Source organism: Nelumbo nucifera, chromosome 6 (genome assembly GCF_055504915.1).
Source record: "Nelumbo nucifera cultivar China Antique chromosome 6, China Antique-T2T, whole genome shotgun sequence".
NCBI classification, from domain to species: Eukaryota; Viridiplantae; Streptophyta; class Magnoliopsida; order Proteales; family Nelumbonaceae; genus Nelumbo; species Nelumbo nucifera.
This window is the reverse complement of record NC_142654.1, coordinates 19,503,598-19,518,624: the sequence shown is the minus strand read 5'-3', so window position 1 is coordinate 19,518,624 and position 15,027 is coordinate 19,503,598. Positions and strand designations below refer to the sequence as shown.

At 36.5% G+C, this 15,027-nt stretch overlaps 1 protein-coding gene and 1 pseudogene across 3 annotated transcripts in view; both read left to right on the top strand.

Moving 5' to 3' along the window:
* LOC104591273 (protein STICHEL-like 3) overlaps positions 1–1,358 on the top strand; it is a 39,867-nt gene extending 38,509 nt beyond the window's left edge. The window contains exon 8 of one of the 2 annotated variants that reach the window (XM_010250076.3): positions 824–1,358. In XM_010250076.3, coding sequence (XP_010248378.1) covers positions 824–929 — 106 coding nt within the window. In that variant the 3' untranslated portion in view covers positions 930–1,358. Of the gene's footprint in view, positions 1–714 lie in introns of both variants that reach the window. The other variant, XM_010250077.3, reaches the window with a different exon arrangement.
* Positions 1,359–12,314: 10,956 nt separating this feature from the next.
* LOC104591272 (U-box domain-containing protein 17 pseudogene) lies at positions 12,315–14,599 on the top strand (annotated as a pseudogene). The gene has a single exon (XR_016077816.1). The product of XR_016077816.1 is annotated as a U-box domain-containing protein 17 pseudogene (transcript).
* The last annotated feature ends 428 nt before the right edge of the window (positions 14,600–15,027 follow it).

Here is a 15,027-nt window from a genome sequence, read left to right as displayed (position 1 = left end):
AAGGGAAAAGATTCAGGATAGAAAGAATATCTTCAAGAAGTTTGAGAAAGGAAACAGAACAGAAATTTGGGATATAACTATGAAGGAAGCAAAAGCAGATCCAAATTACCATCCCCTAACCATGAACCCACAACCAACCTATACAAATCAAAACCATCTGCTTTGAAAGCAATTTTAAAAAAAAAACAAAAACATAGAAAACATGTTCTTGGTTGTATATGTGTTTTTTGTTTCGAAAACTAAAACAAGAAACGTGTCTCTAAATGCCTGGTATAAAAACATGTTTTCATCTGGTGATTGATATTGTTTTTCATGGATCATACAACTGTAGAGCAAAATGTGTTTTTTCTTGCTTGAGAAACCATTATTACTTTGATGGTTTGAAAAACATGGATTGTATTATGAAACAAAATCACCTTATTTTTGCTTCTTGAAACAAAAATGTAATTCAAGAACATGTTTCAATTTTTTGCTGATGTGGCAATTTTGTAAACAAGTGTAAACAAAAACATTCATGATTCATGTTGTAGGACACCCCCAATATGTTTCACATTTTCCTAAAACATCCAGGGTTAATTTCTTGTGGCAAGAGAGAATAGTCGAATAATTGGGTGTTTGATTTTTTTTTTCTTTTTGCTTTGTCTTCTAAAGTGCTATTTCCTGATTCTCTGCATGTTTCCACATGCTTGCATATGTGGTACGTTTATGCTAAAGGACTTCCAACCACTCAAAATGGTCACCTTCCCATGCTTTCGGACTTCCTCTCATGGGCATTGTAAATCCTTTGTTTGCCTAATAAGGAATAGAAATCATATCATTTCAGATTTCAGAACCTTGTTTTTGGTAGACGATCTCAGAACCTCAGTAATGCAATCATCCTTCCTTCTTGGACATCTAGTCTTAAAGTGCAGGAGAAAAAATATGATTGATGTATCCAGTTCGAGTATCTGGAACTGTATTCATGGCGTTTGTGAAAAGGAAGCATGTGATATACTGTCACAATCCCCTTTTCCTGTGTTTAATTTGTTCCTCTTCTTGTAATGTGTCCACAAGGTCATCAAAAGCTCCTGGTTTAACCCTTTTCAAGGCGCATTTCTGTGTAATAATCAAATTCTAGTATGTTAATATGTGACATCCAGTCAACGTGCTTCTACATATGTTCTGTGAGCTGTTCCCATTTCTGGGTTCTGGATCGTAATCTATTTCTTGTAGACTCTCCATTCCCTACGTAGTCCAGAAATTTATTGTAATTATGATTTGTCAAGTCCAAGGTCTGAACTCTGGAAACCCAGATTGTGAGGACTGACTTCTGTGGATCCAAAGCAGGAAATATATATTTAGTTATTACTTTTTTTTTTGACTTGCACGAGTCTGTGGTCAAAGAATAACTGTGATTAGTCAAGAAAATTTTCTAAATTCCAGAGGTTGGTTTGAACTCGGAAAGTAATGAAGACATTGAGTAAATTGAACTTTATATCAATACAAAATCTTTGAAAGTTAAAACGAGCTCATGGTGAACCTGAGAAGAGATTAAGGAAAAGACAATAGAACATTTGTGAGTGGCGAGATAATGCTAAATCATAGAAAAAGAAAGTGATGCTCTTTTTGTTGTAAACCAGAGAATGATCCCTTGTACTAAGTATAGGATTACTATTCTGATATATATTTTTTTTAATTCATGTATTCTGATAATTTTTATTTGACACAAATTTAGGTTATTATTTTATTTGATATATTAATTTAAGAGATTAAGTCAAATTTTATTTCTAAATAATAACTCACTTTATGGATCCTACATTATTTGAAATGTGTTTTTTTGTTTTCTTCCTTTTAGTACTGCTGTACTGGAGGTAATTACCACTAAATTTTTTAAAAAATAAGGTGACATTTGTCTGAGGGAGAAGCTCTCTAGTTTGATATGAGGTGCTGATGGAGCTCAGGTCTTGCACAATACCTCAAACATACCATTAAAGAAAAAACGGATGGTTGTAGACATGGGAATAGGTGAGATGATACTTAGGAGTTAGGAGGGTTATCAATAGATCCGACAGACCCGACAGATCCGAACTGGATCAACCAAATTTTATAGGTCTGGGCATGTTTAATGTGTCCAAATATAATTGGGTTGGGATCAATTTTCGTTGTTTCGAACTGGTGGAGAGTAATACCTTTTTTTCATGATGTATTTGTAATATCAATATATTATGATGTCCAAATGTGTCAATTTAACAGATGAGTAGGTTTTTCTCGTCAAATTACAGCTCAAGGTATAGCTGTCGATTTTAGTCGGATAGTTCTAATTGCAAACCCTATAGGACCCTGTTTAGTAGGGATGTCAATGGGTCGGGTTTAAATGGTAACCCTGACTTGACCCAACCCTATAGGGTCAGGTTTTTTAGAGTGTAGGGCCAGGTTAGGGTTTTGATTTTTCAACCCAAGTGGGGTTCCAGTTTGGTTGACCTGCCCCACTAGGGCATTGATATCCTACACATATGAAAGGTGTTCTTATAAATTGTCTAACTTCCAGCATCTAACCTTAAAGGTTAAGGTTGCTTTCATGTTTGTTTTGGTTTTTCTTCTTTCATTATGGAGAAAGTGATACCTTCTAATACATAAACCAAATTCCAACTTAAATTTTCTAAATGAAATTGGATTTGATCCTCCCACCGACTTCACAGCACATTGCAGCCATGAATTGGGAGCATCTCCCCATGAATGATAATATACAGATATGAAAGATGTTTCCAATGCACAATGTGCCATGAGGTAGGTGTGGGAAGCAAGTATGGATTCTTTCTAAATGTGTTATATATAAAAAGACAATTGAAACATTGTGGGTTGGGTCGATATCAAGTTGAACCCTATAGTGTTGGGATGGGTTCGTGAATTATGTTACTGAGTTGGGTCAGGTTAGGGTTGAGGCAAACCCATGCCACATCTGACCTATTGGCATTCAGATCCGACCCAATGACAGCTCTGCATAGGGTGGGTCATTAGGTCAATCTGATTTTGTGGATATGGGTGATTGCCTCATCCTGTGGGTGGCCAACCAAAATGACCAATTGGGATGGTTAGGATTGACTGGATCTCCCCACAATGCAAAGCACGTAGAAGTCAGTGAACCGACTCTACCAGCCTCCAGATGCCATCTATTTCTAACTTTCCTTGTTGGACTTAGAATTTTGTAGTCTTGCAGATATGTTTTACCAGTAAAGACTTGAAAGACTGATAAGTTCAAAGGAGATGTTAAGAATACGTGTTGGAATTGGTTTGAAAAATCTCAGTCTGGTCTCTGGTCATGGCCTAACCTCTTTCAAATTGAATTACAAAGTTTGATGCAAATTTGTTCAAATAGGAGTATGCAAACCCAGTTCAGTTTTGCACTTGTAAATTTACAGTGTCTTTTCATTGTGATGGTTCCAAACGTGGATCTCAAGGCTAAACCAACCAATTTTACATTGACATAGTGCAACAATAATTGAAAAAGCAAATCTACTTGTATATATATATATAAAAAAAAACGCATTCTTATCAAGCACTTGCAAAACTGAATCGAAATACAAGTTCACTTTAGTTCTACATTTACATTCTTTCAAATGCAACCAGGAACCGAAATAAAAAGAAAGGGGTGGCCCACTTCTTGGTGGACTAAGCTGACTGTCTTATAGGGTTGGATTACTCTCCTCCATTGGATTGGAATCCAATGATAGAAGAATTAATTTAAGGGTTTATTTTTATATTATAGTATGGCAAACTAGTTAAGAAATTGATTTGACCAAAACCCTTGATGTGTCCATGGCTATGATAGCTACCACTGTGTCATTAGTGTCCAGTGTGAACGCGCGTTCGACAATGATTACTCGCAAAACAAATGACTGGGCCGACGTGGACCCAGCCCAAATACAATCAACTAATGATGGTGGGCCGTGGGTTGCTGGATCTTGAAATTATTGCTGCGTGACGACGAACTCCAATATGAAACCCAGAAACCGTGTATCTCTCCTCCTTCACGTGTACGGAAGTTAAACAAAGCTTTAAGCTTCAAATATTATGGGGCTAGGTGGCCCCGGGTCTCACATGGACCCACATGTCAATTTTATCCATCTTAGATGATCGGTTTTGATTTTTTAATCTGATCTTATTTCATTATTAAACTAACTTATCAACCCATCAGCACTATCAGTGGAATTGCCGAAATATGAACACAAGAATGATATTGACATCGTATTACTGCCACCAAGATGTACAACGTACAACTTCATGTGGGACCCACGTACTGGCCCATCTATCATCTCTGCATCATCATCATCGTTGCAGGAAAGTTAGGATAGGACGAGTCTTTAATTTGAATGCATGGAAATTGATGTTGCTTGTGGGCCCACCGGCCCCACCCCATATTCCAATCCTGTTGATTAGAATAGACGGAGAGTACAGTACGGCCGCGTGAAATGGTAAATGTGGATCCCGCTCGAGCACTTCGAAGTTCGAAATCATCAAGAGTTGAATTGTTGAATTGAAATGATTTAGACTGATTTGTGACCGTCTGAGTCACCTTCAATCAGCTTAGTGCAATTCACAAGATAACAGTGTTCCGGGAATTGGGATCTGCTCCTGTCACAGCGCGCCTCACAGTTACATCCCACTCTGTACTGGAAATATCTCACAAAGCGGGTGCGTGTCACGTGTTTCACAGATGCTGATAACTTAGCACGTGCTGCTATTTTTCACTCGTCAGGCAATGTTTTTGAACCTTCCTTGACCCTGACGATCGAACCGTTCGGCCCGATAACATTTTACTCCAAATTCGATCTCTGGCCAAAGAGCGAACCTTCGTTGACCCCGATGATCTGTTGACTCGGGTAATTAAACAGTTGACCTGTTTGACTGTTTTTTGTGGTATTTTTATTTTAATTATTTTTTAATTAATTTATTTTTTTGTTAGAATGGACCATCCATTCCAATCGGATGATCAAACCGTCAATCCAAAAATCAATGACCAGAACAATTCCTATTCCAAGTTGATTTTCAAAACATTGCTGCCAGTGATATCAGGTTGAAAGATCAAAGTACGTTCTCGAAAATTTGAAAATTCAATTTAAATATCCAATAAATTAATCAAGCGTTGTTAGAACTTAAAAGAAATTATGGCAGGATTTTGTTACAACATCAATTAGGCTAAGTTATACCAATTTCAAACCAAACTATTTTTGGGTTATATGTTATTAGATAAATTTGTATGCTTTAGCATATATCTTAACTTTTATTATTTTTATTCATTTTATTACTCTTAAATGTGACGTAAAAGGCTTTTTTGCTAAGTGACATTTTAGACGAGTTTTTAGGATATTTGTAATTAGGAAAAGCTGAATCTTATCCATCTTAGCATTATTCTTGGGTTATGTATTATCTAATAAATTAAAAGAAAACGAAAAACTAAAAGGGACGATAGAGAGCAAGTTACTTTTTTATTAAGCTAATTTTAAGTATATATATATATATATATTGATTTTAAATAAATTATGTTTTTTATTAATTTGTATCATTTTTTATTAATAAAATAATTTTTCTAAGTCTATTATCACTTTATTATTGTTTGTATTGATAATTTATATTTTAATTTTTTTATAAATTTTTAAAAATTAATTTTACTAATTTTAGAGGAAGTTAATAAAACTAAGTTATTTAATTTGTTTTAATAATAAGTTAATCATGTAAAGTAAGTTTCTGATTTTTTTATTTTCCAATTACTTTATGATTTTTAGTGTTTTCTTGTTATTACTTTTAATATGTTAAAAATTTTATGATTTTTAGTTAACATTTCTCTTATTTTATCGGTTAATTAAAAATTATGGTTCTATTTTTTTTTGTTATTTTTTATTCTTTCAAAAAATCCTTATTTTATCATTTTTTCTATTATCTTCCTTTATTTTTCTATTATTTTCTAATTAAAAAAATCGTTTTTAGTGAAAAATTCCCTTATTTTCTCTTGTTTTCAAAATTGCATAATTAGGTCAAACTAGATTGGTCCAATTTAGTATAAAATGGTAATTAAAGCTAGCGACTGAACGGTTTTGGGGTACTCAAATCACTCGACCCTATTCTTTTTGTTTTGAGAATTGCATAACCGGGTTTAACCAATCAATTAAACTAGATTAGTCCATTTTAGTATCAATTGGTAATTGAATATAGTGGGTTGAACGTTTTTGGGTATTCAAATAACCTGACCCATGAACATCATATTGATGCATAGCAATTTTTAGGTCCTTCATTTTTCTTTTGCTTTCTTCTCTCCTTAGAAACTAACAAAGTTGGGGAAATAACTTGATCCATTTGATCTATCATTCAATGCTTCAAAAAGCTACGTTCGTCACAATGGAGTTATAAGATAAAGGGCAATTCATGTTCACAAAAATTAGCAGTGAAATTTTCACATAATTTATAGAAGAAAAATTAGTAAATTTTTAATAGAGCTTTTTTGAAAATATAACAAAAAATATTTTATTAAAAATTTAATTAATAGATAAATTAATATTTTAACAAAAAAAATTTTGGCGTGTCTGTCCGCACGGTCTTTTGGTTGTTTACAAGTCGGACAGACTGCGTTGCAGTCTTTTTCCGTTTGATTCGTAACAGATCTAGCTGCCAACTTTGGGCTGATTTTGGGAAGCTCCAAATGGAGCCCTCCGCGTCTTTCTCACTTTATTCTCACGTGGAAAGACAGGAAAAGATGCACGAAAAGACATGCAATAACCAAACTAGCTTTAGGCTGCTCAGATCTTCATGCAAAAGGTCAATACGTCTTTTGACTGTGAGAACTACCAGAAGATTTTCCCAAAAAGACTTGCCAAACGACCCCTAAATAAATTGGGACGATCTCTTTTTGGGTTATGTAATGATTCAATCCATTAGAAGCATCTTCTTGACCCATCTTGCAATTAAAATATTATTTATAATTATAATAAGATTTTAAGTAAGTATTAATATTTATTACTGTACTTTAGTATTTGTCTTATTGTATATATTTTTTTCTCTTATTTTAGATATTTTTACTGGCGTTTTTTCAATCTCTAAGTTTTAAATTAAGCATGCATATTTTAATACATTAATGAGATGTTGTAAAATAGATTAGGAGGTGTTTGGGAAAGTTTTAGGTGGGGAGATAGTTGTGGAGAAATTTTAGGAGGGGAAATGATTTAGGTGATCGGGAACATGAGAGAGAGAGAGAGAGAGAGAGAGAGAGGAGTTGGAGTGAGACTCCGGTGAAGGAGATAACGGTGCCACTTGACCACATGGGAGGGCTGCGAAGGCATAATGAGACCGGATCTGCTCCTCACACACACATCCTACCATGCATTGGGAACATCTCCCGTACTTGTAAGTTATTTTTCACGGGAGATGTTTCTAATGCACGATGGATGTGCATGTGAGGCGCTCAAGTGTGAGGAGCATATCCTATCTTGAATGGAGGAAGGAGAGAGAGTTAAGGAGGGAGCATGAAAGGAGTTCACAATTGGCATCCCACAAAGTGTGCCCCACAGGCACCCCACATGCACATCTAAGCGTGGGAACATCTCTCGTAGTTGTCAATAGGAGATGTTCCCAATACACGATTAGGATGTGTTGTGGGGTGTGTTCTATAGGGTGTAGATGTGAATTTGCATGAAAGGGGAAAGGGAGAAATGAGAGAAAGGGTGACATGAACAACCTTGCTTTATGTATAATATAGATAAATGTACAAAATAATATATTTAAGGCTGTATTTGTTTGCGGTGTAAATACTGAAACTGTGTAATCAAACACTTGGCTGGTCCGGTTTTATAGCCGTTTGGATGGAGTGAAATTAAACACCGAAAATAGAGTTTTACATCAATTCCATTCACATCAAGTTTTACATTTATAATTCCATTTTCCATTTACAATGATCCGTAACTTTAAACCGATCAGTGTACAACTCCATCGGTGTAGTTGTACTTTTACACCACATTCAAATGCAGTGTAAAGGGTTGTGCTAGTATTCAAATTCGGTTAATTTATAGGTTCAAATCTAGACTAAAAAATTAACAAATCTCTACAAATTTAGCATATCAAGCAATATCTAAATAAAATCTGGTTATGGTTAAGGGGATATCCAAATATGATTTAAACGAGTTTTATTAAATCTGATCTTGTTAGGGTGATTTGAATTTCAATCCATTTATAATATTGGATTGCATATGGATCTACCCTTATTTGTGTGTGCATGTGAAGTCCTATACAAGTTATTTTGATCACTTTTTAATTTATTTTTCCATTAGGCTCAGTTTGGGAAGAGTACATACAAATACAAATATGTGCACGGTGCAAATATTGTATTTTTAAATCTTGTTTTTTACACTGTACATATTTCTATTTGTACCTTTTCCCAAGCTGAGGTTTATATACTATATTAAAGACGTTTTTAGTTCACTTTATTGATAGCAGATAATCTGAATTCAATCCAAATCCAATCTTAAACCAATTGATAGAGAATTCAATTTGAATCCAAATATTTATAATCAAATTAGGATCTAGGCCATGTTAAAAAATGTGAGGACGAGGATGTTCTACAAGACCATATTGCATTTCTGTATGTTAACAATACAACTGGTGAATAACCCCATGTTGATTCAAATAGAGACGAATGTGATTATATTCAAAGCCATTTTCTGTTTGAAAACATTCAATCTAATACATTTTGCAACTCTAATACAATTGGTCATGTAATAATTGATATATAGATGCATGGTTTTTATGCAAGCTAAAGCTTTTATTATAGGGTAATATATTAGTTAAACTAACTCATTTATAGGCCGAAAATAGCTATTTCACATCTAGGTTCAAAGTAGTGCAATTAATTGGTACATAATGTATTATATATGTACTAGTTTTCACTGATTTTAGGCTATGTTTGGTTTGGAGGAAAAAGTAGGGAGTATTTAGAGTTGGGCCTGTTTTATAGATTCAAATATAATACTCATCTTAACATATTAACAAGCATATCTACAACTTATCAACCTAATAAAATTAAAAAAATAAAAAGTTTCGAAGTGATTAAATGCTCAATACTCAATACATTGATACTTTTATTTGCAGAGAAAAGGAAACTCTATTAAGATGAGCTTGAAACATTATATGGAGAGTTTCTGCTGCTATTTACTACAGCTATTTTTTATATTTACAGGCATTATAGGTTATTTTGTTTATAACCAAAATTTGGAGCATCTCTTAGTGGCTTCTCCAAAGCAGCTTAGGGGTGATCTTGGGCTAGGTTGGGCTTAGCACCTATAATATATATATATATATATATATATATATATATATATGCATACTATATGTATAAGATTATATATTTATTATTGAATATTAAATATAAAATAAAATGGCACACAAATATGTATATATCTAATTTTATATAAATAACTACGGCCTGAGTTAAAATAGGGATGACAATGAGGTGGGTTCAAGGAGGGTTTTGTAAATTTTAGGGTACAACCATGCAAGCTGGGCAACCTGGGCTGCATTTTAGCCTAACCCAACCCAACTCTAGAAATTGGGTTTGAAGCCCAAGCCTGAGGCCAACCTTGAACTATACAACCCAAGCCTAGCCCCCACTAAATTTGATGCATTCAGGTTGGACTTGAGCTTGGGTAGGGAGCAGGTTGGTCAGTTAGTCTACAGTAAAAATTGATGTACACAACTGTATATGTATGCATGTATGCATATATGCATGGTTTATTAAAGCAAATGTCTATATATGTATATATACATGTATATAATTGGGTTAGGGTCGGGTTGGGATAAGATTGAACCGGGTGTGGGCTACCTTATAGTTAGGCTTGAACCCAACTCGAAAAATTAAAAAAGCACAAACTTTTGCATAGGCCCTGCCTGACGACAAAAAATCCAATACCAGCCCATATAAAATTGTGGTATGGGGTTGGGTTGAGCCCACCTAAGTTGCACCCCTAGTAAATTCTACACTCTCCCTAAACCTTTATCCTTACCAAAACCTACAATTAGTTGGATCTTCAAAATCCAAATCCCCCCTTTCCACATGGAAATGCAAAATCCTCCCTCCTCACATTTGAGGGTGAGGTGGGTTGCGGTGGCAGGTCAGATCCAAAAATTATATCTAAATTTTTGTTATTATTTGTTATATATAAGCATTTAACAAACATCAAAGTTTTTAATTATTTTATTGAAACATGTAGAAAACACGTGAACTGTCAATTATGTATTAAATTCAACGCATAATACATAAGTTCATATGCCTTGCAACAAATAATTTAATTATAAGCACTAGGTTTTTCTAATAAATTCAAAATACAGATTGGAGAGGGTTGAGTTTAGTCTAATATAGTATCCTACTTATATCCATATGAGTTGTAAAATCCTAAAACCCATCCTTGCCCCAAAATCCCATATTTCAAACAAAAAAAGCCCTATATGGACAGATACATGCTAGCAGGGTGGAAATTGCCATCTTCTAATTTTTGAGCCAGACTGAAAATGATCACTCCTAAAGCACATCAATGAATGCAAATGCTAGCTTCTTTTACTTTTACTTTTTCAAGAGACTTTATATGGAGATTGGATTCAGTCCTCACAGCCTTTCGAGGGGAACATCTCCATACTTATATGTTTTTATTCAATAGAGATATTCCCAAGGCACGACTGCAAGTGTTTGTAAGGACCATGTGAAAACTATTTTATAAGTACTGAATCCAAATTCAATTACATGAGTAATATCTTCAGCTTCATGCCATTATCATTATATAGTGGAAAAAGGAGTTTCTAAAAAATCTTCTTCTATCTTTAAAGAAGAATTGCATGAGTCCATTCTTTTCTGCATTAAGGCTACAAATGGATTGATTGCACTGCATTGCATTCGATTCAATTATTTATAATTAGATCAAATAAGAATCCACCTTTTTTTTTTTTTTTTTTGGGTATTTGGTAGCCTTGGAGGACAATTTTGAACCAGTGGGAACCCGGTTCGACCAACATGCTTGGAGTTTGGGACCTCCGGGTTGCAAAGCATTGATTGTTGTAGGCTTGTACGTTGGATTGCACAACTAAACACGCTCTCATTAATTGGGGTAATAAACTCCAGTTACCGTAGCGTTGACATACATCACGATTCACGAGGCCCCACTCTTCGAACGTTATCTATCTGTCGTTGCAATCGTTATAACGGCCGTTTATAATAGTATAGACTTGCGACCTTAATTTCAACGAACAAAATTCAGATATTAATATTAAATTATTAAATATTAAAATATACTTTAATAATAAAATCCTAATGCCGTTATAACACCGTTAGTAACGGTTAGAACGGCCGTTGGAAGAACCGTGCTCCACTGCGTTCTGCATTTAGTGAGAGGTCAGAAGTTTCTGCATCTCATTCATTCTCTTGCTTCGTCGGAAGGCAAAAGATTTATCCTTCTCGTTTCGGGAAGCCGTAGAGATTCGACAATAAATTTGGGACTATTTTGGTAATTCGTAAAATGATTTGGTCAATATCGTCCATTGGAAATATCTCTAATCCAGAGAGAGAGAGAGAGAGAGAGAGTGAGAACGGAGATAGTTAGGTCAAAAGAAGATAATTAATTTATTAGAGAGAAAGAGAGAAAGAGAGAAGAGAGAAGAGAGAAGAGAGAGGAGAGAGAGTATGTGTGTGTCTCGTCAAATACGATGGAAGTCGTTTTCATGGAGGCAGCGATGAAGTTTCAGGAGAGAGAAGATGAGAAGGAGAAGAAACACGATAATGGATTCTCCTGCTAAACGCGGAAATGTCGTAAGCTTTGATTCGGTGCTTTAAAAGGGATTCCGCTAGGAACTCGGTTGCAGCGTTCTGAAGATTCAGGCAACAACTTGGAAGTGGAAGAAGAAGAGAAGAAGAACAGTAAGAGATCTTCTTCATATCTTCGTTTTCGTCTGTTTTTGGTTCTCTTAGATTGACCTTACAGATTTGCAGAGGAGAACCAGGAAAAAGACGGGATTTTTGTTCTTTCTCTTTTTATTGCCTTTTCTTTTTTTATTTTTCTCTCAGACTGTAAAATATTGGAGCTGGAGTGATCTTGAATTTGGAGGAGATTGTTTTCCTCTTCTTCAAAGTGCTCAGATCATCATCTTAAATAAAAAAATATTCTTTTTGTTCTTTTCATGTGGAAAATTTGATAGGGGGATCGAGACGCTCTGTAAAAGTCAAGTTTGGGGAAAAAGGTTTTGTTGGATTTCGTCAGAAGCAGTAAAATAAAAAGTGGCGGAGCTTTTGAAACCCTAATTTGGTATCTATGGCTTCGGCTGCTATTTTCTCCTCTTTGCGAAGAAGAAGATCGCCTTCCTTGGAGGCTTTCTTGGCTCCTGTTCATCTCAGCGAAGTAGCCCTTGTTCAGGCCCTTGGTATCGTCGCTAATGAGTTGATGTCTTTCTCACATCACCCGCATCCTTTCCAGAAACGAAATTCTAGATCCCTGATTCGGAAAATTGATGTCTTCGTCATCCTCTTTGATTATCTCAGAGACTCTGGCCGCAGTCTCCCCTCCTCTGCTATTCTTTGCCTAAAGGAGCTTTATCTACTCATATACCGATCGAAGATACTTCTAGATTACTGCTCTCAGTCGAGCCGGTTGTGGCTTCTATTACAGAATTCTTCGATTTCTGGCCACTTCCATGACCTGAACCAGGAAATATCCACTATCCTCGACGTTTTGCCATTAAAGGAACTTGGTCTAACTCAGGACATCAGAGAACAGATTGAGCTGCTGAGCAAACAGGCTAGAAGAGACAAGCTGTTTATTGATCAACATGATGATGAGCTGAGACGGCGACTCTATTCATTCCTTGACGAATTTGAGCAGGGAAAGATACCTGATACTGCAGAACTGCAGAGTTTCTTCATGGACAGATTGGGAATTCGGGATGCCAAAATTTGTAGAGCTGAGATTGAATTTCTGGAGGAGCAGATTTGTAACAACGAGGGGGATGTTGAACCTACTGTGTCACTACTCAATGGGTTTGTTGCTCTCACAAGGTACTGCAGATTCCTGCTTTTTGGATTTGAGGACGAAGAAGTAGGTTCTGGGAGTCAGAAGAAAACACGGGGTGGTCTTGTATATCAAGAAATTGGGGACACTTTCCTTACCATTCCAAAGGATTTCTGTTGCCCAATCTCGCTAGATTTGATGAGAGACCCAGTTATAATCTCAACTGGCCAGACCTACGATCGAGCTTCTATTTCCCAGTGGATGGAGGAAGGTCATTGTAGCTGCCCAAAGACGGGGCAGATGCTTTCTCATACACGTCTTGTTCCCAATAGAGCTCTCAGAAACCTTATTTCTCAGTGGTGCACAGCTCATGGAATTCGCTTTGATCCACCGGAGAACCTGGATCCACCAGCAGAAGTTGTCGCCATGCCAACTTCTACTAAGGCTGCAATTGTAGCTAATAGGGCAACGGCTGAGCGTCTCATCCAACAGCTGTCAAATGGATCACAGGGGGCAAAAACAGTTGCTGCTCGTGAGCTGAGGTTGCTAGCAAAGACAGGGAAGGAGAACCGTACTTTTATTGCAGAAGTAGGAGCAATTCCCCTTCTTCGACAGTTACTCTCATCACCAGACCCAGTTGCACAAGAGAATTCAGTAACTGCAATCCTCAACCTATCCATTCATGACAAAAACAAGAGCCGGATTATGGAAGAAGAAGGATGTTTGAAATCTATTGTTGAAGTTCTAAGATTTGGGCACACAACAGAGGCAAGGGAAAATGCTGCGGCAACACTTTTCAGCCTCTCTGCAGTTCATGACTACAAGAAGAGAATCACAAGCGAGGAAGGGGCAGTTGAATCCCTGGCAGGACTTTTGAGAGAGGGAAGCTTGAGAGGAAAGAAGGATGCTGTAACAGCACTGTTTAATCTGTCCACACACTCAGAGAATTGTGAGAGAATGATAGAGTCAGGTGCAGTAACAGCCCTGGTGGGAGCATTGGGAACTGAAGGAGTAGCAGAGGAAGCAGCCGGTGCATTGGCCTTGATTGTTAGGCAACCAATTGGGGCTGAAGCAGTTGAGAACGAGGAGCTTGCAGTGTCAGGATTGATTGGAATGATGCGAAGGGGAACTCCAAAGGGTAAAGAGAATGCAGTGGCAGCATTGCTTGAGTTGTGCCGGAGTGGTGGCACTGCTACAACTCAGAGGGTGGCTCGGGCACCAGCATTGGCAAGCTTGCTTCAGAGTCTACTATTTACAGGTACAAAGAGAGCAAGACGAAAAGCAGCATCACTTGCTAGAGTTTGCCAGAGGTGTGAGGCTGCAGCATTGCCCATGGAAGGGTATGGAGTTGGATATGCATTTGTTGGCAACTCGGCTTCAGATCGGAGTTCAAATTTTGCTGGGGATGTGTCTGTTCCAGTTTCAATATCTGTGCCGGTTTTGTAGCAGCATACATCCCACTGTAATTCCAAATCATTTTTTGTTCTCCATTGTTGTTGGTAATATTTACATTATATTCTTTCATTGAACTGTCAAGGTGACGAGTGGGACAAGAAAAATTAAAAGAATACAATACGTGATATGTTTAGCAAGAGCTGTGTGTGTTATGAACATACAGGTCACGTTATTTTCTCTCTTTCTTTTATTCTTTTTCGACAGGCGATTGCAAGTCAAGAACAACCTTTTGCAATGATTCAACTGCATGTTGCGGAAACAACGGGTCTCGGGATATTTTCTTTACTGCATTGAATGGGAGAATAAGCTAGAAAAGATTTCGAGATTACTTATTGTGTACATGTCTTCACGGTTTATTCTTTTGGAACCCGCTCTTTGAGCCATGTGGGATACGTTTATTTGACTGTTCCAAATAATAGTCTGTATGGATTGATTCTTTTCAACTCCAGCAAATAGAATTTTCAAACACTACGAGATAAAGTAGCCCTAGTTGGCTAGTTTGTTGAAGGAATATTAGACCCACGGGAATATATACCATCTAAAATGGAACTGAGGGCTCTGCGGC